A 26,432-nucleotide genomic window follows, 5' to 3' on the forward strand; every position below is an offset into this window, starting at 1 on the left:
TCTGTTTTTTATGACTCACAAGCCAAGAATGTTTGAAAAAAAATTAAAAGAAGGATAACATTTTATGAACATGAAAATTATATGAAATTAAAGTAATCTTTTATTGTCATAGCATAAGGATACATGGCTTATTCCTTGGCAGTAATAATGGAAAAGAGATGGTAGATTTATATAAATGTGCCTTTACTTAGTTTGTATACAGCCGGGGGCGTGTAATGATGCTCTTTTGAAGTGGAATTAATGAGCAGACTCGCATTCAAATGGAGGAGTTTGAATAGTCTATGGGGAGGGGTTGTCTACTGCTAAAGAACAGGCAGAGAATAGAGTCTTTTGAAACTACAGGAAAAAGAAAAAGCTTTACAGCGTTCAAATTTTACACTCTCGTTGGAAGATCTTTAAGGCAATATTTAGTTTCTAAATCTTATAAAGAAATTATGCCTTTGACCCGTGATCCAGGAAGGTACTTTGAGGTTAGATTATTTCCTCTATTCTCTATTATTGTCCCTTGAAGCCATACAGAGGGCCCTTGTTTTCCGCTTCATTTAACGTGCCTGGAAACTGGATTCTAAAGGGTCTGTGGTCAGTCCAGTGCCTCCTTCTGATAGTGTTAAAACTCAGGGTGACTTTACAAGGACCTCAAATTCCTTCAGTAAGTCTCCCAGTAATGGGGACCCAGAGTTCCTGTTAGTCTGTATTGAAGATGAAACTAAAATACTAACCCTGAAGTTACAATCTCAACATCCGTAGTTTGTGGGGGTGATATGAATGGGCAGAAACAATACATTCAAATAAATCATGAAATAACTGAGTCTGGCCCAACAGTCAAGTTTTGCCTTGATGCCGAGAAAGCAGGTAGGTTTCAGCTTGGCCGGGAGCAGCACCTGGAGCCATATGGATCAGGATTTTGAGGTCTCACTGGACTTGGTGACAGAGAGTACAGTGCGTGTAATGCCCACTATGGGATGGGCAAGTGGCAGCACAGTCGCCATGTTATTTGTTATCCCAGTCTTACCATCCCTTTATTTTGAGCAAGTGTGGGAAAATTGGGCTAACTTTCGGCATTTGTTCATTTATTTATTTCTATGAAGGATGTAAATAGAGCAGAGTAACGTGAGGAAGGAAGTACCTTAGTGCGGGACTGTTTAGATAGGATTGTTGGGAGAGACCTGGCAGAACATTAAATGTGTGGTTATATTTATAAAGCTCAAAATTCTGTTAAAGGAGCTTCTCATTAAAAAAGATAACTTTAGGTATTGGTAAAGTATTAAGAAAAAGGTCAAGGCTTGTAAAGATTTGGGGGTGAATAATGGTAGTGCTTAGGGGGTTAAGCGTTCTTTCCCCCTCACATTTCTAAAATGTGTCCTTAATGCTGTCATCTCCCTGGCACTGGGGAGGCAGCTCTGTCCTTTTCTCCATCTGTTCCCTGGCTCTTCCGAGGGTGGAGTGGCTCTCCCGCCAGGAACTTTGGTCTGGTCGGTAGGGTTACTGTATTGGAGAAGTTGGGAGCTGGTCCTGCTCTCAGGACATTGCTGCCCTTATTCAGTGAGCTCACCAGGGAGGGGATAATGAATTGGGCTCCTCCAAAAATCCAGTAAGGCTCAGTTATTGTTCCAGTTAGATACTGTATTTGATCAAGTGACACAGAATCATTTATGGTACCTTTCATGAAAACAATATCATTATCATTAATAATCCTAAATTTTCTTTTGGCTGAGAGGTCACAATAAGTATTCTCTTTCACAAGTTTAATCCTTTTCCCAAAATATGCAAATTATGCTGGGATATTTTTCAATGACCACTTTACTGCTGGAAATTACAGTTTTCTTTCTGCTAACATTTTATCACCACAGCTATGAGTATTATAATACTCATGGTATTATGTATTTCTTATAATTCAGGAAATTCTTTCATTAATCAAACCTCTTTTAACAGAGGTGCTGAAAATCGGACGCTTTTTTTTTTCATGTAAGTAATTCAGTTTTTTTATTGCAGTTTATAGAGTTTAGTTTATGCCTGGGAGGAGGCTTCTTAATACTTGTAATTTCTAAATTATATATGCTATAAAAATGGGAGCTAAAACTTTGCTCATTAATCTTGAAAAATAACGTTCAACCTTTAAAAATGTAAAATATGTACAGGTATTTGTTGTCTTTTTTGTGATCCAAACTTTTCTGATTAACTATTTTTGATAGGACAGCCAGAAATAGAGGGTACCATGGGCAATTACAAAAATAACCATTTAAAATATTTTTAAAGAAAGTAAGCGTTCTATATTTTTATGTAGCCACATTTCACTGAAAGACATATAATAGGTGAAATGTGTATAGTGGTGTTTTAGTGACAAGTTCTTGAGAAAAATAATAGCAAATGATTTATATCTCACTTTCTACATTTCTTCCTACACTTAAAATGTCGTTTATTCATATGTAGACTTTTTTCCAGTCTAAACAAATTTAAGGGTGACTTAAAGAGAGAACATAAAGATACTAGAAAATACTAGGAAACCAAGGCCAAGGAGAGGAAAAAGAAGCAAATGACTGCACATCAAATATGATTATGGCTTCCTGGCAATTAGTGCAGAGTGAAATGCAGTTTTAAAAAGGAAGGTACCTCCTAGTTTCTCAGGAGAGACAAAGTTTTTGAAGACACTAAATTTGAAATTTTATTTCCATAAGGAACCAGATGGCAAGAACACCTTTTTTTTATTTGACTGTTTCTTAAACCAACCCCTGATCCAAGGATGTAACATAGACGCACACTCAGTGAAGGTGCCTCTATAAGGAGTCTTCCCTTCCCTAGTTGAAACACTTTCTCTTTGTATTAGTCAGGACCGTTGGTTGCAAGTAGCAGAAACCCTAATCAAACTAGCTCAAAGAAATTGGCTTTAGGCAAAGTGGTAACAAAGGTTCAAAAAGTGTCATTAAGACTCTGCTCACTTTCTTTTTCTCTGTCTAACCTCTGTGTGGTGGCAAAGATGGTGCAGATTGCTCTTGGCTGGTGTGGTTCTTAGTGCTCACAGGCTGAACTGCCCACCCCGCTTTTCACAGCATGTGCTGTGGGTTCCCATCTAGGAACCAGCCCCAGTGGGAGGGGGGAGAGCCCTGTTAGAAGGGGAAATGTTAGGTTCCAGAAGGAAAGAAGGACTCTCCTACCAGAATAAGGGATGAGGGGCAGGCAAAAACAATTGATATATTTTTATTTTATTTAGGGAAAGGCAATCAGATTCATATTTTTATAAAAGTATACTGAAGAGGCAGGGCAAGGAAGCTTATTGGTTAAAAAAAAAAGATCCTTTAGAAATAAAGTTTAAGAACATTTCAGACCATCATCCTGTCAGATTTGGAAGGCCTTTTGTTCTTCTATTTTTAATTTGTTTCCCTACGGATAAAACTGTCTGCTTTGATTTTTTTTAAAAAAAGAGAGAGAGAGAGAGAGAGAGATTGAAAAGTGTTGATAGTTTTCTTTGTTTTGCCCTGGTTAACTTGCCACTGGTACTGAAACATTTCATAGGTTATTTTGCCTATATTAGAAGCTAACTAACAAGAACAGTGACCCACCCCCCAAAAAAATAAATAAATAAGAATAAAAATCTTGAGTGACTGTATTTAAAATTTATGGCAAATGACTTATTTTTAATGCTAGTGAAAGATGGTAACATTACAAATGAAACTTCCTAGCAGCTGAACAATGAGAACACAAATTGTGGGTGGTATACATTATTCGTGCTAACTTTTATACTTATAAATTCCACAGACCCAAACCCATATATCTCAGTTATAATTCCAAGAGGAAGCAGGTGGTTAAATTTTTTCTTACTCGGGTCTTCAGCCCTTTTCTGATTTTTCCAGACTAGGATATCTTAACCTCCGTATATCACTCTCTCATTTTTACTGAGCTAAAGTTACGATGAAATCCCCAAGTTTAATTTCTTCCTCTGGCACATGGTAGTTTGTTGATTAACACCAAAGATGCAGTGTATTCAAGAGAAGAAAATAGTATGCTGTCAGAAAAACTGGCTTTAGGTTTTGGGAAATGTTTTTACTACCCAGTAAAACAACTGGAAAGATTATAATCAAAGCATTTCCATCTTACTTGTAAACAATTACAGCAGTCCTTACACGGATGCCACATTACAAGACTGGGGAAAATTTACTGGATTCCATTCTAATGCAATTAGAGCTAATTTTGTTCTTTAAATGAATAAAAGGTCAGCTAGTAAATCTAGCTTATCTTGAGTCCAGACTTCAATAAATTGTTTTATTTAATTTGTTGTAAAAGATCTTATCCTTAATGGGTCTAGGTCTTATTAGTTCACTTAGGTTTTAAAATATTTATGACCACCTTTTTAGATATGATTTGAATGATAGTTGGAAAGTTTCTCCCTGCAGTGTTATCAAGGCCCAAGATCACTAATTGAGTGAATATAGGAAGGTACTTAAGATTTGTTATCTAGACAAAGCTGATGCGGACTTCCAGAATTTAAATGTTCTTCAACCTGTGACAGACAGAGGTAATTTAGCTATATCATGGTAACCTTTTGGATACTATCTGACTATAATTTCCCCTACAGATCAAACTACTCACACTTCTAGTGTTTAAAGAGAATGTATACCTACTGATGAGAACACTCTTACTATTACTGACAGCAACATAGAAAATTTAAATTCTTTGCATTCTGTTGTTCCCTGTCTTTTTAGGGGCTATAACATTAAAATACTTACATAGAGACTTTAGAGGCGTAGTGTGATGCTTCTTCCTTCCTGTTGCCACTCCAGCCTTTGTAGCTCGTGAGATGGAAATTTGTGTCACTGCCCGACCTCTGTGATTTAGAACAGGGGTCCCCAACCCCCAGGCCGCGGACCGGTACCAGTCCATGGCCTGTTAGGAGCTGGGCCACACAGCACGAGGTGAGCAGCGGGCGAGTGAGTGAAGCCCCATCTGCCACCCCCTGTCGCTTGAACCAACCCCCTCAACCTGCCCCCCACCCCCCGTCTGTGGAAAAATTGTCTTCCACAAAACCAGTCCCTGGTGCCAAAAAGGTTGGGAATCGCTCATTTAGAATATTGCAGCCTTTTTCAAATGTGGCTGCCGTAGTCTGAACACATGGGTTGGGTTGAGGGACATGTCACCGTGGGGACTGACTAGCCGCGTTACCCCATTTGGATTTACTCTTCTGGGTTCCAGAGCTGCATCTGTCCTCATGGCTTGTCCTCCAGGGTCCAGCAAGGAGCCCAGCATCCCTCCTGATCTTCAGGACCAGCTCCTTCTCCATCCCCGCCTTTCCTGACCCCGCCCTCTCCCCCCCACCCCGGAAGTTCTTTCCCTTCCTTATCTCTTCTCCTCTGTATCTTTCTCTCCTTCCTTCTGGTATCTTCCCTTCAGCCTTGGGTTCTACCATCTTAAACCTTCCCACCTTCACCAGCCTCCCCCTCTAGATGAGGGAAAGGCCATGTAACTTCCTCTTTTCATTCTCGCTTCTCAAAGCATATTCCTTGTATGTACTTTGCTCCAATTTTTTTTTCCAGCTTTATTCCTAAACTCCCTATGCTCTGGTTTCTGCCCTGGAGACTTTTCTGAAGCTTCCCATTAACATGATTAAATGCATCCCAAGGCGGTGCTGCAGGCCTGTGACTTCATCCTTCCTGCTTCTCAGATACCGTTGTTCCCACCAAGCCCTTTATGAAACTCTCTATTCCTTGGTACTCTCTATTCTTGGTACTACGTGCATCTGATTCTCTTTCTCCATCGGTGCTTCTTTCTTTGATCACTTTTTCTTTCTCTTCTTGCCCTTGGCCTACTACTCCCTAAAGTTTCTTTTTCACTCTTTTCAAAATTAGGTGATGATGATTCCCAAATCTTTACTTCCAGCTCAGATTTCTCCCCAAAATGCAGACTAATCTGCCCAGTTACCTGTTAGAAAGTCTGGAAAGACCAGAGGCACCTCAAACATGGCCTTTCCAAATTGAACACACCATTATTTCCCCAACCTTGTACTCCTTATGCTTTTTATTTGTTGATGATGAGATCAGAGCCTCCATTTTCAAGCTGTCTTAGTTTCTAGAGTAACTTGAAATTAGACAAATACACTCTGGCTGGGAGAATTGGGAGATTTTATTTATGTCATATCACCAGATGGGATATCTGAAAATTAAGACATGAATGTCTCCCAGCTCCAAAAGTGTTGTTTTGAACAAAACTTAAAGAAAGAGAAAGACCCTTTCCTGTGAGGTCTCCTTTGAATGTCACCTGAACTCTTATACCTCCCAGTCACCATCTTCAAATTTGGGTCCTTCCTCCTTGTCTAGACTCAAGTAGTCATCAGCACCAGAGGAGGAAAGATGTTGATGCCTATTCACAGCCCTCTGGAGCTGCCCCCCCCCGCAACACCAGGCAAAGATGCCTTTGGCTTGGAAACACAAATGCCCTTCGCTACTGGGCTATTTTGCCTCCTAGAGAGAATAACTATTTTGCCTCCTAGAGAGAATAGCTATTTTGCCTCCTAGAGAGAATAACAGATTTTTCAGTTTTCCACTTTTCAAATCAAGTGCCCAGTGCCGATCACCCTACACCCATCTGAGCTCTAAGCTCTACCCTCTAACTGTAAAAGCTCCAGCATCACAGAAACCCAAGGCAGGGGGATACCTCCCTCCCTTACTCCCAACCCCTCACCCACCCAACAACCAACCAGTCCCCAGCCCCTCCCCGCCTTACCGACAATATTTGTCAATTCCTTACCCTCTTCTCCTTTCCTGCTGCCTCTCAGAACTGTTCTCCATACTTAATCCCTCCAGAGCAATCTGTCCAGAACGCTTATGCTTTATACGTTGTGGCGCTTCCAAGCTGCTTGCGGTTTCCCATGCAGAACAGGATGCCTTGCATCTTCATTCCTTTTCTCAGGTTGTCCCATCTGCCTCAAATGCCTCCACCCCCCTGCCTCTTCATGGGAGTCACTCGTATTCATCTTGTAAAACTGTCAGTTGTCATTAGGGAAAGTGATCACAGCCCACCTTCCCACCCCTGCCCCAGGCTAGCCATCCTTCTGCCAAGTGCCCAGAATACACTGTTTTCATCCAAATTGTTCAACTTCGTATGCTTTATCGATCTACCTTTATGTGACTGTCTTCCCCTGTTTCTTGGAAATTGAGGGTGTGCCCCATTCACCTTGAACCCAGCCACCCAAGGGTAGGAGACGTAGTAGACGGGTGATAAATATTTGTTGAGATGGATTCACGGACTGAAACAGTCTCTCATCTGTTGAACCATAGCACTGATTTTCACTCTGTTTGAACAAGCTTTCATAGATTTGAAGTGGCATCAAAATAAAGTTGAATTGAGTTACTTTTCCAGAATGGCTGTAACATTAGGAGTTGGTTTTATCAAGTAAAAACCCCTGGGCCCATGAGCCATGAGCCATGTGGGCCATGACCCATGAGCCATGGCCGCTGAGCCCGCGCATCCGGAGCCTGTGCTGCGCAACGGGAGAGGCCACAACAGTGAGAGGCCCGCGTACTGCAAAAAAAAAAAAAAACCCTTGAGTAAGAGGGCTGAAGGGGATAGAGGAAGCTTACTCTTAGCCCTGGAGTACAATGGGAAGGCTACGTTTGGTCTTGAAATCTTCTGTCAGAGATTGCTTCTCCTTCCTAAACTGTGACTCTTGGTATTCTGCCTAACTTTAGAGGTCCTTTGAATAATAAGAGGATGCTGAAAATAAGTTGCTTAAAGGAATTGGAAGATCCTACAGATGGAGTGACTAAGTTTCCAAATGTGTTTTATTAAATAATGTAAAGTTGGTCATTCTGTAGTCTATGTAAAAGGGAAATGTGGATTTTTTTAAAGACTTGCATTATCTATCTAGTAACAGATGCACCTCTCATATACTCTGGATAGATGAAAAATGACACCTCTCAATATGAATCTGCTTTTCTTTGAATCTGGGAGTAGCTTTTCTCCCAGAGCACACTCACTGATTGCCCATCTTTGGCTCTCTATGCCATATGTACTTAGGATTTTAATCAATTACTTCTGCTTCTTTAGTCCACAAAGGTGAAAAAACATATATGTGTGTGTATACATCTCTGTATACAGCACATGCTATAAGTATATATATATTTTTTCCATGCTATTTACTGAGGAAGATAAAAATTCATGTAAAGCATGGTGATTTTTGGTGAAGACACAGCAACTATTATCAAATTTTAATATATTTTGAAGTAGTAGTGTTGGGTTCTCCAAGCATGACTTCAGTAATAACTGAATATTATAACACTACAGTGAGATACAAATCTTAATCACAATCCTGTTCATTTTTCAGGTTCACTGAATATCATCTTACTGCTTTTAATGTTTTCAAATAACTGGGATGTTATTTAATCCTAAAATGAATGAATGAATGAGTGAAGGTTTATCTTTTATGGTTAACTTGCAACTTTAGCATATGTTCATGTAAAAGCATCTCATCCTCCTCTGTAGACTCCAGGCTCAGAGAGTGTTAAAAGTGAAGTTTCGGGGCTTCCCTGGTGGCGCAGTTGTTGAGAGTCCGCCTGCCGATGCAGGGGACACGGGTTCGTGCCCTGGTCCGGGAAGATCCCACATGCCGTGGAGCGGCTGGGCCCGTGAGCCATGGCCGCTGAGCCTGCGCGTCCGGAGCCTGTGCTCCGCAACGGGAGAGGCCACAACAGTGAGAGGCCTGCGTACCGAAAAAAAAAAAAAAAAGTGAAGTTTCATCAGTGTTGAATGTTCAGTTTCATTTGGTTTTGCTTTTTCCTACTAAATGTACCCTTTCTTTGCTGTAGAGAAGCAGAAGCTTTTCTAAAATCACAAAATCTTTTAGAAGTTCTGACTCCAGGGAATTTGGTTTTTGAAAAGAACCCTGACAGTGCTCTAGACAACACCCTCATGGTTTTACATTTTTTAAAAATTGTTTTGCATTTGAAAAACACTAATTTTGATTATATACATAGTAAAACTGTGTCGAAGGAGATACACTTGTGCAAATGGTAAATTTGAATCAGATGTTGGTTCTTCTCTCAGGAACGTAGATGTAAACAATCATAATAGAGGTAGAAAGTGTTCAAGTCTATAAGAGATACATCTCAGATGATACAGAAGTTCAAGGTGATTGCTTCCAGCAAGGAAGGATCAGAAAAGACTTGGGTGGAGCAGAGTCTGAGGAGGTCCAAAGTGCTGACCTCCTAAAGTCACCTGAAATAACTCTGTGTGTGTGGTTGTGTCACCAACAAGATATGCATTGAGGTTCCTTCCTTTCCATTTATTTTTGACTTGTAGGCAACTTTATAAATTTAATTTTCTGAATATGTAAGACATTTACTTGCCCCCAAAGTTGAAACTACGTAATATGTTCAGAGACGTCTTGCTTTCTGCCCTTTCCCTCTACCTTTATCCTCCTCGACCTATAGCTTACCATCTTTCTTTTCTTAAATTATCCTTTTGTATATCTGTTTGCAAAAATGAAGAAGTATGCATTATTTATTATTTATCTAAGTATTCATGCCCTTTTAGGGTATTTTACAGATTTTGAACATTTGACAATAGAAGTCTAATCATTTGGATATCTTCTTTGGAAATGAAGATTCTACAGTGGCTATATTTTCCTCTAATTACTTCATGCAATCTGTTTCATTTTTCAAATAGGTCATGCCTGAATTAAAAGACAAAATGTTTGCTACTTGGTATGTACTTGGGCTATGACAAGATAAGATGATGTAAATATTCAAGAGGCAAGCCATGAGCTTGAGGAATTAAATCCATTTACAGTTATGTGCTAATTATATGAATGCTGAAAGTCGAGCTGTGAGGATCAAGAAGAATAAGGATAATGATTGATTTGAAGAATCAACATAGCACTGATTCTCATAATTGTCTGTTATTTGTTCCTTTTGATCACATGTGAAATATGGAAATGACTGTGTTACACTTTGGCATTTTAAGTACCGATGCTCTAAAATATAATTTCTCCTAAATTCTGAATATTTGTTTATGTACCTAAATGCGATAAATTAAATACTTGGTATATTAATTTTATATTCCCACGTATAACAAATGACCCCAAAACTTAGCAGCTAAAGCAATAAACGTGCTACTTCCTAGTTTCCCGTGGGTCAGGAATTCGGGTGGTCCTGACTCCAGTCTCCGTCAGGCTGCTGCCCAGGGCTTCAGTCACTGGAAGGCCTCACCAGGGCTGGGGAATGCAATGCGGGCTCACACATGGCTGTTGGCAGGAGGCCTCAGTTACTGGTCACATGGGTCTCGTCCTAAGGCAGCTGCAGTGTCCTCATGACTTAGCTTCTGAGTTCCGCAGAGCAACTGATCCAAAAGAGAGCAAGGCAGAAGCTGCAGTGTCTCATGACCTAGCTCGGATGTCACACACAGTTGTTTTCATGATATCCTGTTAGCTATCCAAGTCAGAGCCCACCCAGGCTGCGAGGACACTCCACCAGGGTGGGAGGAGCCTGCCTGACATGCTTGGGCTTAGTATTTCCGGGACTTTTACAAGAAAAGTAAGAGAGCAAAACTGTGACGTTTTAGATAACCACAGACACAATGATCCGGTTTTATAGTAATATATAGTGAAATCTTAGCTTACAATACAACATGGGAATCTGTTTCATGTGTATCTCAAAAGGTGCATGGTATTTCTGAGATTGATCAAAGTTCTAAATCTGAAGAAGAAAATCAAGTTGTGGCTTGAATATGTGTGTGTGTGTGTGTACATATATATATTTTTTTTTTAATCAAAGTGGGTTTTCTCCCAGACATCAAAGAACTTCCCTGTTGAGAAGTTTATATAACATTCATGGAGGTGCTTACAGTAGTCTTTACCTATGGCATCGTTTTGTCGCCATTTAAAAATGGCTGTTGGCTTTTGAGGCAAGTAAGTGAGCCACGTGAGGGAACTTTTGAACTTTGTGCAGCTCAGTAGCCAGTCATACGGACTTTGATAACTTTGATGGCCGGCTTCACAGTGTTTGCACACAATCGCTGACTAATGAGGATCATTAAACTCCCCATGTAGACGTATCCAAATGGTGTTTGCCTCTAACCTCCGAGCCTCTGTGTGGCTGGAGAGGTGAGGACGGGCCCTTTGTTGACTTGTCAAGCTGTTGAGTTTGCATTACAGGCCAGGCAGCGCATGACCCACTCTATTTATTTCAGTGTTTTGTGCTGGGGAAACAGGTAAAGAAATCCTGCCAAAAATCCTCCTTCTGCATGTTTTTATGAATAACACCAGTGTTTATAGCAGCTAGAGCCCTCTGATCAAATCCTCCAAAAGATGTAATGTTAGCAGCATGGAGCCATTGTGGGACCCAGCTGTGGGCGGTGTTGGTTACTCTGAAGACATTGCTAATTCAACAGAGAGCTCTGGAGGAGAGCTTACTATTGCAGTTAAAGAGGAGGGAGAGTGCCACTAACGGAAAGAAGTACAGAGAAAGTGCTGTTTAGAAGTAGGAAACAATAAAGATCGGTGGTGGAGGCCAATAGGAACCCCAAATTATTTTTACAATGATCATATTAGGTTGAGTAATGATAGCTTATCTCACAAGTGATGAGAAATTATATCATGTGATACTGTTTATGTATTTTTTCTGTAATGTTCAAAAGTAAAGAGATAATAAAAGAATTGTTCTCAAAACTGTGCCTCCAGTTACCACAAAAGCAACTGAGCAGCTAGAATCAAATAACTTTCAAACTCTGTGAATTTTCTGGTGAAATTCAAAAGAGTTGGGAAAGACAATTCACTTGAGAGCCCATATAATACCAATCTAACCTCTTGGAAGCAGAAAATTAGGACGTGTTTTGTCTCATCAGCACTGAGTTACCCACTTTTATTTTTTTCCTTTTGCTACTCAGAAAATTTGAATGAGAAATATAAGTATATAAATCAATACATAGCAAATTTAAAGGGGAAATTTAATTGAACTGGAGGAATATTTGGCATTTTGGAAGGATTACCTTTATTATGAGTTATTTTCATTAAAAGACCATTTCTCTGAGTTGAAAAATAAGATTTGTACAAGTAGGTATTTCTGAGATTTCAGGTACTGCCCCATAAATTGATCAACAGTCTGTTTACGTCCATTGACTGCACTGCTAATGCTAAACCATTTTCATGGGCACCATTCACAGACCTTGTAGGAAAGGGAAAAATCTAAGAATAGAAAGAGAATGAAACGGGATTGAGAAAGAGTCAGGCAAGGCAAATAATATTCATTATGGGTTTGGTATAGCTTAAAACAACTTAAAAGCATTTCACATAAAATAATGAAACCTTCATGATGTGTTTGTACCTTGCATTGGTGTCGTGATCATTCTTGGTCTAAGAATGAGTAGACAGATGAGGAATTAGAATCCATGTTGGCAAATAGAAATCTCAGTGGTCTTGGGACTCATTAAGTAGTGTGGAAGGAAGGTAGGCAGGAAGGAAAGAATAGAGGAAACTGACCTATTTTTAAATATTTTAAACAGGCAAAAAATATTCAAAAGTAAAATAATTATTCTATAGGAGCATTCTTCCTGTAATATTAGGCATTAAACATATTAAAGTTGATGAACATGTATCAAGACACTGTGTCTAATACTGCAGATAATTCAAAGACAAGTAAGATAGTACATACCTTACTCCTAAGGAATATACCACCTAATGTGAGTGATAAAGACAGATATGCACACAGTTAGGATACAAAGCAGCCATGGATATTGTATATTTTTGAGAAGGCCCAAGACTGTTATTTCAAAGAAAATACCTGAGAGCGTTTGTTATAGATGATAGAATTCAAGCTTTTATGTGAAAGTTAGAATTTTGGAAAACATATCATTACAAATTGACAGCTCCTCAACAATTTAAGAAATTTTTGATGAGATGATGGTAACACCAACAAATATGATTTTTTTAATATTATATAATGTATAAATATTTGAAAGATCTGCATAATTCAGTGAACCAATATTCCAGATCACCAGTGCATGATGTTATAAAATCATGCATTGGTAAAATATCTATTCAAAGTGCCAGACAGATCAATGGACTTTAATATAACAGAATATGAAAAGCTTATTGATATGGTTTTAGATTGCACATTGCAATTAACTTGTAAGAAACTGCCACTTGCTTTTCATTAAAAAAAATGCTACCTGTTAATGTGTAACGGGTTTGTTATTGTTATCTTTAAATGAACTCTCTAACTATTTTTAAATTTCTCAGTTTCAATTTTTAATATGGTAAGTATTGGCAGATATACTGCACATAAACAAAAGTTCTTTATGTTTCTCACTAATTTTTAGATTGTAAAGGGATCCTAGGACCAAAAAATTTGGGAATTGCTACTTTAGAATTTCTTTTAGTAAGGGTCCACTGGTGGCAAATTCTCAGATTTTGCTTGCCAGAAAATGTCTTTATTTCATCCTGTTCCTTTTTTTTTTTTTTTTTTTTTGCGGTACGAGGGCCTTTCACTGTTGTGGCCTCTCCCGTTGTGGAGCACAGGCTCTGGACGCGCAGGCTCAGCAGCCATGGCTCACGGGCCCAGCTGCTCCGCGGCATGTGGGATCTTCCCGGACTGGGGCACGAACCTGTATCCCCTGCATTGGCAGGCGGACTCTCAACCACTGCGCCACCAGGGAAGCCCCTCACCCTATTCTTGAAAGATGTTTTTGAAGACAAAATTTATTTGCCTTTAGCATATTGAAGATGTTATTCCACTGTCTTCTAGATTTTAGCATTGCTGTTGAGAAATCAGCTGTCACCTATTTCCTCTTTGAAAGTAATTGTCCTTTTTTCCTTTGGGCTCTTTTCAGACTTTTCTCTTTGCCTGTGATATTTTATCTTTTCACTCTGATGTGTGTATGTATAGATTTCTTTTTATTTATCTTGCCTGGGATTTGTTGGGCTTCTTAAGTCTGTGGATTAGTATCTTTCATCAGTTCTGTAAAAGTCAGATATTCTATGTTAACATTTTACCTCTGTTTCATTCTCTTTCTAGAATTTAGATTAAACAGTACTAATTAGACCTTTTTATTGTATTTTCTTTGCCACTCCAGGCTACATTCTACATAATTTCTTCTGTTCTATTCAGTTTATAGTTCTCCCATCCACTGAGTTTTAAATTTCAGTTACTGTACTTTCCATTTCTATAAGGTCTGTTTGGATCTTTTCAAATCTGCTAGATAACTCTGTGTAACCTCCTATTACTTGCAGATAATTTCCAGTTTTGCCTTTTATTTTTTTAAACACTGTAAGCAGAGTTGTTTTGTAGTTGATAATTGTAGTATCTGCGGTCTTTATGGGTCTCTTTATACTGTCTGTTATTTCTTCTGGTTCTCCCTCTTGCAGCCTTGCTTCCTTATATGTTTATCTTTGATTCTGTGCTGCTTTTTTCCTTAAATAATTGTCTGTATTAATAATATGAAGCCTAGATTTTAAGTTACTTCCTTTCAAGATGATTAGTGCTGGGTACCTAGGTGCATTACAAGTCCAAATTACTTTAACTATGTTGTCCTGGACCACCAGAGTTGAGAATTCATGAGATCTGATTCATTCTTACCTAATTGGTATAGCCTGTTGGGAGTCCTTAATGTGGGGAGGGAGTTCCATAAGACTTTCCACTTTGACAGGCCCTGGGCTTTGAAACCTGTCCCCTGTATCAAAACCAAAGATCAGATTCACCTTATACAAATGCCCTCAGAGTGAAACATCTGTGTTCTACTTAACTCTCTGGGTTCCTGCTTTTCCTTTAGTTTTGGTTCCAGCACCCTTATTTTATTTTATTTTATTGTTAATATCTTTATTGGAGTATAATTGCTTTACAATGTTATGTTAGTTTCTGTTGTACAACAAAGTGAATCAGCTATAAGTATACATATATCCCCATATCTACTCCCTCTTGAGCTTCCCTCCCACCCTCCCTATCCCATCCCTCTAGGTGGTCACAAAGCATCGAGCTGATTTCCCTGTGATATGCAGCAGCTTCCCACTAGCCATCCATTTTACATTTGGTAGTGTATATATGTCAGTGCTACTCTCTCACTTCGTCCCAGCTTCCCCTTCCCTGCCTATGTCCTCAAGTCCATTCTATACATCTGCATCTTTATTCCTTCCCTGCCACTAGGTTCATCAGTACCATTTTTTCAGATTCCATATATGTGCATTAGCATACGCCAGCACCCATATTTTAAACCATTATGGGAAACTGCCTCCCAGAACAGTGTTTTTAAATTTTAGTCTAACCATAAGAATAAGGAGTTGCTCGCCCTATGGATATAAATGCCAGAGTAATAACTTGGACCTCTCATCTTACATGTAAGGCAAACCTCACTCAGTAAGCACAGAGGGACAGCAGAGTGTAGTTGTTAAGATCACGGGTTCTGAAATCAGGCTGCCTGGGTTTAAATCCTGGCTCTGTCTGTGAACTTGCGCAAGGTACTTAATCTCTGTGCCTTGGTTTCTTCCTCTACAAAAGGAGGATAATATCAGCACTTGTTATTTCATTTGGTTGTTATGAGGGTCAAGTGAGATAGGCAAGTAAACATTCAGCAGGTGCCGGCATGCACTTGGCTTTCCAGCACTCACAACAGCTGGGAACTTGGTTACTACTGGATCAATATTCACTATGAATTACATTAAGCATCTATTGAGTGTCTCCTGGACAAACAGCCCATGTTAAATTCTCTTGGTCTTTGGCTACATTCGAGTTAGGAAGGTGATCACACTCGCGTGAAACAAGTGGAGAGCAAGTAACAGCACTATTTATTTGCTTGTATAATGATGGAATTTTTGAAATACTGTTTTATAGTCTTCTGATCAGAATAGCAAAGAATTGGTGCTTTGTAGGGGAGGTGTTTTTCTAAACAAGGACTTTGATAAAGAGGCCCTGTGTGGATTGGTCATGACAGTGCTGAGCATGACATGAGCAGTGGCCATGACACTTCACATTTGTACATAGTTCTTGACATGTTCCTCCCTATTCAGGTTCTCACCATAGCCCTCACAGGCAGCTATCTTTATTTATACTTTGTTGATCAGAAAAGCAAGGTCTAGGAAGGTCAGTGTGGGATCGTAGGAAGAGGTAGGTCACTGTAGCCTATTTTAGAGAACAACTCCAGATTCCTAATAAAGGTGAAACTTTATGCCTAGGAATATAGCCCAGGGAGATTCATCACCATATTTACACGTTAACATGTAACATTTACAAGGTGATACATACAGTCAGTAGGGCAATGGGCAAAAACCCTTTGACTTATTCATACTATGAAATACTATATAGTAATTAAAATAAGTAGTATATACCGATAAGTCAAGAGCATAAAACTAAGTGGGCAACTAGTAAACAAATAAGTTCTAGGGATCTGATACACAGCATGGAGATTATAGTCAACAATACTGTATTGACAAATGTCAAGGTTGCAGGAGACTAGATCCAAACAATTCCCTTCAAAAAAAGAAATGATAATTACGTGGTGTGATAAAGGTATTAGCTGAGGCCACTGCAGTAATCATTTTGCAGTTTACAAATGTGTCAAGCCAACACATTGTGCAAACTTACACAATGTTGATTATATCTCAGTTACAAAAAAAACTAGGTGAGGAAAGCTAGTTGCAAACGATAAATACAGTGTGAATTGTTTGTATACTTGAAACACATAAAACAGCGGTACGACATGCATTGTTTAAGGGTATCTGCAAAGGCAGAAAAAGTTCAAAGAACAAAAATTTAGAAACACAGCTCCCGGCTGGAGGACAGTGGTTCCTTCTGGAGGAGGGAGGGAGGGAGACCAGAAGCAAATATGTTTTCTCTAAACTTGAGATGATATCCTTTTTTCCCCTGAAATAAAGGCACTTTGTAAAAAGAAAAGAAGAGTTTCAGAATCAAATAGACCTCGGTTCTAAGCCTGCCACCCATTTACCCAAATTCCTTTCTCTCTCTAATCCTGTTTCCTCATCTATAAAACGGGGTCACTATAACTTCTTTGAAGTTGTTGTGAGGACTAGATGAGGTGATGTATGGAGAGCACCTAGTATAACATTAGCTGCTTAGAGGTGCACAGTAACTAGTACTTTTATTTTTTTATTTTTTTTAACATCTTTATTGGAGTATAATTGCTTTACAATGGTGTGTTAGTTTCTGCTTTATAACAAAGTGAACAGCTATACATATACATATATCCCCATATCTCTTCCCTCTTGCATCTCCCTGCCTCCCACCCTCCCTATCCCACCCCTCCAGGCGGTCACAAAGCACCGAGCTGATCTCCCTGTGCTATGTGGCTGCTTCCCACTAGCTATCTATTTTACTTTTGGTAGTGTATATATGTCCATGCCACTCTCTCACTTTGTCACAGCTTACCCTTCCCCCTCCCCATATCCTCAAGTCCATTCTCTAGTAGGTCTGTGTCTTTATTCCTGTCTTGCCCCTAGTTTCTTCATGACTTTTTTTTTTAGATTCCATATATATGTGTCAGCATACGGGATTTGTTTTTCTCTTTCTGACTCTGTATGACAGACTCTAGGTCCATCCACCTCACTACAAATAACTCAATTTCGTTTCTTTTTATGGCTGAGTAATATTCCGTTGTATATATGTGCCACATCTTCTTTATCCATTCATCTGTCAATGGGCACTTAGGTTGCTTCCATGTCCTGGCTATTGTAAATAGAGCTGCAGTGAACATTGTGGTACATGACTCTTTTTGAATTATCATTTTCTCAGGGTATATGCCCAGTAGTGGGATTGCTGGGTCGTATGGTAGTTCTGTTTTTAGTTTTTTAAGGAACCTCCCGTACTGTTCTCCATAGTGGCTGTATCAATTTACATTCCCACCAACAGTGCAAGAGGGTTCCCTTTTCTCCACACCCTCCCCAGCATTTATTGTTTGTAGATTTTTTGATGATGGCCTCTCTGACTGGTGTGAGGTGATACCTTATTGTAGTTTTGATTTGCATTTCTCTAATGATTAGTGATGTTGAGCGTTCTTCCATGTGTTTGTTGGCCATCTGTATGTTTTCTTTGGAGAAATGTCTATTTAGGTCTTCTGCCCATTTTTGGATTGGGTTCTTTGTTTTTTTGATATTGAGCTGCATGAGCTCCTTATAAATTTTGGAGATTAATCCTTTGTCAGTTGCTTCATTTGCAAATATTTTCTCCCATTCTGAGGGTTGTCTTTTCGTCTTGTTTATGGGTTCCTTTGCTGTGCAAAAGCTTTTAAGTTTCATTAGGTCCCATTTGTTTATTTTTGTTTTTATCTCCATTTCCCTAGGAAGTGGGTCAAAAAGGATCTTGCTGTGATTTATGTCATAGAGTGTTCTGCCTATGTTTTCCTCTAAGTTTGATAGTGTCTGGCCTTACATTTAGGTCTTTAATCCATTTTGAGTTTATTTTTGTGTGTGGTATTAGGGAGTGTTCTAATTTCATTCTTTTACATGTAGCTGTCCAGTTTTCCCAGCACCACTTATTGAAGAGGCTGTCTTTTCTCCATTGTATATTCTTGCCTCCTTTAACTTTTACTTTTAAACGACTTACCCCAGGTCACATGCCGGCCTATGGAAGACGTAGGGTTTGAACTCAGATATCCTGGCTCTGAGCCTAGTTCTTCTTCCCCGGCATGGGTTCTGTGGGTAAGACAGTGTTAATGAAGAGACAGAGCAGCACGCAGCTCTAATCACGACTTGGCGACCTCACCAGGGAAGGAGCTGGAGCCTCATCCCCCACTGCCTGACATCTCGGCCAGCCGTGACCGAGCAAGTGGAGAAGCAGGTTGCGGAAGGGCCTTAACCCTGAGCTCCATCGCTCTCTGGACTCTCCAAAAAGTCTTTTGCTGCTAGAAGAACCAAGTGATTGTGCAATCATGTTTTTAGCTACCTGGCTTGACTCAACTATGTGTTTTGACTTTTCCTTTTCTCTCTTTTGTTGACAGTGTCATCAGCAAAGTGGTCCCAGCCCCCGAGGCTAAGCCGGCGCCTTCTCTGAACAGACCCAAGACGCCACCGCCCATGCCAGCCCCCGCCCCTGTCCCTGTGCACGTCACCCCCGCCCCCGTGCCTTTGCCCCTTCTGGCCCCGGCCAGCACGCCCCTCACCGGGATGCCCGCTCCGGCCCCCGCAGCCTCGGGATCTGCCAGTTCCAAAGCCCCCGTCCGGAGTGTGGTCACGGAGACGGTCAGCACTTACGTGGTGCGCTACTTTCTATTTTTTGGAGTATTTAAGTAACAGCCACTTAAGAGCTCACTCCTTCCTCATGAAAATGTTTTCAATTAAAAATGCAGCGTCAGATGAATCATTATTGAACCTCAGAGGCAATTCTTTATGACTGGAAAGGCATTTTCATTGCACTTTCAAGCTTTCAGCTGAAAAGTATTGTTAGGATGTTTGCATATTTAGTCTCCATAAATAATGTCAGAGCATTGTTTTTCTTTATTCGGCATTGTTTGGGAAGATGACTATATACCTATACACAGCACAATCAGTGTATAAATATAGAGGTGAATAGTGATAGTTAAACCCCTCATTGACTTTCTTGATCAAGCAGTGATTCACTTAAGAGTATAATTTGTGTGATATACACACGTCTGATGGGCCAGCTGCTCTTTCTGGGCAGCAGCACTAATTATAGTAACTCATTGGCTAAGGTCCAGAACATACCAGGGCCTGCAGAGTGAATGGAAATGAACTTTTAGACACAGAGCTTCCTGAGTCCAAGCCTGTCTTCAGGTGGAAAAACTCACCTTGATGAATGAGTTCGCACGGTTGTCATGGAACCGTTTTTATGTGTTCTCCCCATACTTACTAGTATCAGATCTTACTCAAGCCCTGAATTCAATCAAGTAATAAAGCGCTTACATAAATATGTTCTTTGAGCTCTGTAGAGTGACACATAAACAGGCGACAAAAAGATATCAGGCACATAGAGGTCCTAGCTGAGCTGACACAGCCGAGATCACCAAGTATGTGGACTGAGATCTGTCAGCCTAGTGGCGGTTCGGGTCCTTCTGAATAGATGGGACTGGAGGGTGGCGGGGTCAGACTCCTGCTGTTGTTGTTATAAATCGTGCAAGTATTACATCTCTAAAGGCATTTGGGAAGGAAACTTCAATGAATCATTAAGTATTTGAGGCACTATAATGATACGAAGGATAAGAAGAAAATCTCAAAAATCTTCAGAGAGGATATAAAGACATGAAATATTAACAGGAAGAAAAATATTGGCCATTCAAGACAGAAATAGAAGACATGGTACAAAAATCTGTGATCGTCAAATCAGTCCATTCAAGGACCAGTTGCTACAGGTGTTTAATTGAGGCCGCATCACCCCAAGATGGGTTAATCGGGGAGGATTTTACACTTAATCTCCTCGGCCTCCATTTCTTCAGGTGTAATTAGGGGGTTGATAGACTAGGTGGTCACTGATTTCTGATTCTCCAGTGGATTTTTGAGTTAACTCCCTGGAGATGGATCAGATTTGCATAGACAACATGGATGAAAAGCCTTCTGTCTCCTCAGAGACACTTTGTAGACAGAAGACAAAATGTGTGAATTGAAGGAAAGACACAGGCTATACAGCAAAAGGGCTGATTTTGTCACTGCCCAATCTGTGACATTGGAACTGTCACTGACATTCCCTTAGCTCCAGTCTCCCCATTGCTAACCTAGCCAAGCGTTGTTTTAGGATGATGAAACCAAGTAAGACATTTGAAAGAACTTAGTAAACCGTGAAGGGCTGGGCGTTAGTTATTATGGGTGCTGTGGTAGATTTCTCATGTCACAGGGTCACGGCCTCCTAATTTCAAGAAAGGTCAGCCAGCAGCAGGACTGGCCATGCATGGCAGCTTCAAGGCCCAGGGCGCTGGGCCAGCCTTCGCCCCAGACAGCTGGCACGTGCTAACTGGTGGTCTCTCCCCTTGAAACTAGAGAGGACCGAGTCAGGGATGTAGCTGCCCACAGATTTGTTGAGGAAGCCTTCACATCAGCGTCCTCTGCCTCTGTAGAGACTGTTTTGAGAATGGTCAGCCTTAAACTAGTGCATCAGTGGAATGCAGTATCTCTGCCCCCCGTACACCCATCACACACACAGAGAGCCATCTCTCCTGCACATCTAGTCAGTGTTGTATTTTAAAGTACCAGAAGAGACCATAGCTTGCAAAATAAACTGAATGAAATTATATGCTGTGTGACTGGAAAAACTTCAGAAAATTATCATTCCTGGTTTTGAATGCCCGTCATAGAATTGTTTCTTCCAAATCGGTCTTGTTCATGTGGAACTTGAGGAAGTTGTTCAGTTAGGGATGCTTCTTATTTGGAACTGCTAAGTTAAGTAAAGCAAAGTTCAGAGCACAGCATTATTTGTTGCAAAATAACATGAAAATGTGTGGCTCTTTGGCCTCCCGCGCGTCCCTTATTTCATTTGCCCTTTAGTTGATTGTACTTTACTGAAAATGTCATAAAGGGAATGGAAAGTTACTTAGTAACAACTCTTTTATATCCTTGATCTTATCAGCTAGTTCAGGAGAAGGGTTTGGCTAATAAGTAATAAGGCGATACATGCACGTTGGCCGTATTTATTAATTCCAGGCCTGTGAATGCGATGGAGGAAACAACATTGAGTTGAGCTCAATAGCTTTCAAAAATATTCGTCATTACTTCCATGAAAACCCTAGTCATTCAGGATGTGTGTGTTTACAGTATTTCTTTAGATAAAAGTGGCTGTAGGTCATATTGCTTACAGAAATAATTATAAAATGCTTTGTTTTTATGACTTACAAAAGAGAGTTTAAAATATTCATTAGAAATGTCTTGGGAGTTCCTTGGTGGCCTAGTGGTTAGGATTCTGGGCCTTCACTGCCGGGCCCTGGGTTCAATCCCTGGTCGGGAACTGGGATCCTGCAAGATGAGGGCCAAAAAAAAGAAAAAGCAATGTCTTATCACTGAACACTTAGTAGCCATTTGCTTTTTCAGGTGATCCCAGGATATCACAGCTTTACTAAACTGTTAACTACTGGGTTTTTTGTTTTTGTTTTTAGTTTAATCTGTCTGTGTAGTAGCTTCACAGTGTGAAGTAATGATCCTTATTGTGCCCTTTTTCGGATACTTCCTCCTCAAAGCATCTCTGTTTTGCTCCCTCCCCTGCAACCCCAGATCCGGGACGAATGGGGGAACCAGATCTGGATCTGTCCCGGCTGCAACAAGCCCGATGACGGGAGCCCCATGATTGGCTGTGATGATTGTGACGACTGGTACCACTGGTGAGTCCCCATCGTGGCCCTGGGGGGAGGGGCTCTGCACACGGGGTGTGGGGGTGCCTCTGGCCCGTCCTGGCTTTTCCTCCAGGGCAGTTCCCCTCCGGAGAGCAGCATACGGAGCAGAATCACTGCCGAGAGAAAGGCGTTCATGTGAATTGCAAACATCACGAGTCTTTGGACTATCATTATTCGGCCTCAATTCCAAATGTGTTGCTTAGCTTATGTGCCCCCTGCTTTAACAAAGGACGAGGAGCTAGAGGGGGTTCCCTTGCCTTCTCGCCAGTCGTTTTCTGTAGCAGCTGCAGCGCTTGATGGCAACGCTAAGGGAACCCCCGTAAACGTGTCACACAGTGCAGAAGTGAGGGGACGGCTTGTGTGGTTTCTGCGCCTCTTCAGCGCCCCCCCAAAACCGAAGAAACACCATCGAAATGCATGCAAACAGCCTTCCCGTTTTATCTTGAAAATATCAGATATAAAAAGATAGGAGTCCACTTAGTCACGTGCTATATGATATCTCTGAGATAAAAACAAAGCCGTGGCTCAGAAGCATTAGACTATTTCTGGCTGAAAGGATGAATGAGCTAATTAATTTCTCCAGCGGGGCCTGGAGAGGGGCTTTGTGTAAGGTGATCACCCACACGCCCAGCAGTAGCGCAGCATCCGTCAGAGCTATGTGACTTGGATTTCTGGTAAATACACCACAGACTTAGGACATTATTTAATGACTTGAAATTCTTTAAAAACACAGGAAAAGAATGTGTGGATAAATAAAGCTTGTTTGTCTGAAGCCTTTTCTTCCTTGGTAACCATGCAGGCCCTGCGTCGGAATAATGGCCGCACCCCCAGAAGAGATGCAGTGGTTCTGTCCCAAGTGTGCCAACAAAAAGAAGGATAAAAAGCACAAAAAGAGGAAGCACCGGGCGCACTGACACCCCGGGGGCCCCTGTCCTGACGCCTCGGGGGAGGTGCTGTGACCCCGCCTCCGTGTCACCTCCCACCATGTACCTGCAGGTTATGAACCTCGCAAGACTGAGGACAGAAACACACCACCCACAGGGATTTTCCTTCTGGAACACCCCGGCCCGGGGCCACATGGTCGTGACCGAAGGAAAGCTCACGTGGAGGCGGGCACCGGGGCCACCTTGCCTCCGTTTTCTATTACCAGTGACAAGTATTACTAATAAAAAGACCATAATCTTCCCTTTCGATTTTCTTGATTCTCTCCAGGGCCTTTTCCTTAAGGTGTTAGATGAGAAGTGGCTTGTGGCCTGCCTTGACCGTGACCGAGGGTGACGTTGGTAGTCTGTCTGCGCCTCCAGCCTCCTTCCCTCTCTAGTGAGATAATCATAATCACATAAAAGAAAACTCCAGGTGGAGTGTCGGTAAATATTTTTGTGATGAAAAATATATGAAGCTTCCCCTCCCTCCCTGTTTTTAGTACTAACATGTAAAATGTTCAGGCTTTTTGTGAAATACCTTATATTTTTTAAGAAAAAGGTTTCTATCATGTCCTGTTGGCTTTTGTGCAAATTATTTTTGTTGACTCTCACCTATTTTCTTTCTCTGTTGCCTCCCGACTCTGCCCATTTCTCTAAACTGCTGGTGTTCTTCTCACAGCTTATCCATTTCATCAACTTGTATAAAAACTCTTCGGACCAGGAGATCTCCCCTAATGTAAATAATAAATATTTATGAAGTAGTTATTTTAAAAAAATTTTTATCCTGTTTAATTCTGGCTTTCTCTGAAATCTGCTGTGATTTCAGCCATGTCTGTAATTACTGCTGTACATAAGCAAAGAAGGCTAGAAAAAAAGAGCCATGCGTAGTTCAAAGTTACCCACCTTGAGCTGAACCCATGCAGTACCCAAAACACTGGGGGAAAGGACCCGAGCAGTTGGAAGGAAAACAAGGCAATTTAAATCTGTGGTTTATGATTTGAAATTGTTTTGTTATCTCTTGTTTCTGTAAATTTCTTTGACTTCCTTTTGTTTCAAAGGACATGTAGATTCCCTGAAAGTTAAAAAAAAAAAAAAGAAATATATATATATATATATATATATATATATATACTGTAGCATTTTGTGTTTATATTGTTTTATTTCTGCAAATCTGTTCATTGATATTGTGGTTTAAGGCTGAAATGAAGTATATTATGAAATTTTTTTTAAAGAAAACTCATCAAATTTCAGGGTATCACAAAACTTTATTATATTACTATACTGCCCACTATTTATTATATGTTATAGATGTCTGAGAGATAAACCAAATATTTTATTTTTAATGTAAAACATCAAATTTAATTTTATTAGCATATTTTAGCAACTTTGGAATAAACATGGACTTTTACTTGATTTTGAAGTAATCCCAACTTGGGCCAGTGTAATGGATATCTTGAATACTAGAATATGGGCTTTGAACCTAATACAAATATATTAATAGAAATTGTGATTTTTTAAAATGCCAAGTAAATTGATATTAGTGTATGAATCATATTTTAAAACATATTATGTGGTTAGAGAAATGAGGCTTTCTGCCATGAATGTTAAATTGCAAATCAGTGGAAATGGAGTCACCCTTTCAAGACTGCAGTATTTCATTGCCCTCCTTGTTCCAGAAGTCAAAGTTTTTCTATCCCTACAAAGAAACAAAGCGTCTATGTTGAGACACGTGTTTTTTGTTCTATTAATTTGAGATCATCCTAAATACTTTATACAATATTTTCACAGGCACAAATCTACCCATTAGTGCTTTTTGGAGAGGGATGGGGGTGGGGAAGTGCAAAATAAAGATTATTGGCTATTTCATAGTTTGCTTTTCCATTTTCTTTATTTAGGATTTAGTTCCTCGAGGCATGGTCAGTGTATCTGACGTTGCCATGTCTAAGTGACCTGGTCATGCCACTGAAATAAGAATGGAGGTGCCGATATATAACCTTCCCCCAATCCTACTGTCTGAGAGACTTCAGCCCAAATGACATTGAAGGAATTTCAATCAGTTTGTTGTCCCTTGCTATTTCATGGTTGCTTTCCTAAATCCAGTTCATGATTTTATAAATGGCCTTTGCAATAATAAAACCAAAGAATCATTTTCAGGGGGCTGGAGAGCTCAAGGGATTAGTAATGGAATACAGAGCCTTTCACCTCTAGGTCAGTGAGTTGAATCCAGTTCAGGTCACCAGAGACCCAAGGTTGGTACCGTCTTCTGACTGTTCAGTGGCCTGTATGAAATGGGCTGGTGGTCTCAGTCTCTACTGGATGCCTGTCCGTACACCAACCAAAGGAAGTCTGAGAAACCACAAAAGGAAATGTGGATTAGAAAATGAAACCCTGGTGTTCCAAAGCAAAGTTAGAAAGTTGGGCAAAATCATCCTCCATAAAGTCACACTGAAGAAAAAGAGAGTAATCGCAAATGCCACAGACATCACAAAGAGACTGGAGATTAATTCACTTGGCCTAATGAAGTTGAACTAAACAGGGAAAGGAAAAACCTGTATTGGACCAGAGGGGAGAGGGTTACGTTGGGAAAGATGACAGTTTAATTGGGAGAAAACCTTGAGGGGACCCACGCAAGAAGAAGAAAGTGCGTTTTGACTTTTGAGGGAGAAGGAAATCATAGAGCAGCAGACATTTGAGGAACTACCGGAACTGAGAAAATTCGATGCGGAGGCACCAGGAGAGTATTTCCCTAGGGAGCATGAGAAGTCTCCCAGGGGTCGGGAAGCTGGTGGACCATTGTCACTTATGCCAGCACTACCATCTGACCTCAGCACTGATGATGCTTCGTGAAGAGAAGTAGTCTGGAAAAAAATTGGCCAGGCTAGTGGTTTAATTGGAGGGGTTGGTATTTAAGAGGGAGAGAGAGCCCTCCCTCCCAGGAACCCCATTCCTCGGGTGAGCTGATCTGCCCGCGGAGCCCTGAGGACCTGGCCAAGCGCGATTTCTGTGACTGGTGCACTGTTTGTCTTCTAAAGGTGTCTGCACTGAAGCACAGTGAGGGGCTCTATCCTCCAGCTGATTTGTGGCTCCAAATGTCCTGCAGAAAATCAGAGGGCATCAGAGCATTCTGGCTCTGTCGGGCTTTTTGCAAAGATAAAATATAGTGCCTTACCCTACTGTATCACCTAAACCTCCTTTGTTCTCCTTTGAATAGGACGATTCAACAAAGACCTGGTAACCAAACTAAAGTATAAAATG

General features: G+C 40.6%; 1 protein-coding gene across 1 annotated transcript in view; it reads left to right on the top strand.

Moving 5' to 3' along the window:
• TAF3 (TATA-box binding protein associated factor 3) overlaps positions 1 to 24,244 on the top strand; it is a 152,515-nt gene extending 128,271 nt beyond the window's left edge. The window contains exons 5-7 of the mRNA XM_060006026.1: positions 18,922 to 19,177; positions 22,136 to 22,242; positions 23,054 to 24,244. Of these exons, the coding sequence (XP_059862009.1) occupies positions 18,922 to 19,177; positions 22,136 to 22,242; positions 23,054 to 23,168 (478 nt within the window). The 3' untranslated portion in view covers positions 23,169 to 24,244. The remainder of the gene's footprint in view (positions 1 to 18,921; positions 19,178 to 22,135; positions 22,243 to 23,053) is intronic.
• Positions 24,245 to 26,432: the final 2,188 nt, after the last annotated feature.

Source organism: Delphinus delphis, chromosome 2, assembly GCF_949987515.2.
Source record: "Delphinus delphis chromosome 2, mDelDel1.2, whole genome shotgun sequence".
In the NCBI taxonomy this organism is placed as follows: Eukaryota; Metazoa; Chordata; class Mammalia; order Artiodactyla; family Delphinidae; genus Delphinus; species Delphinus delphis.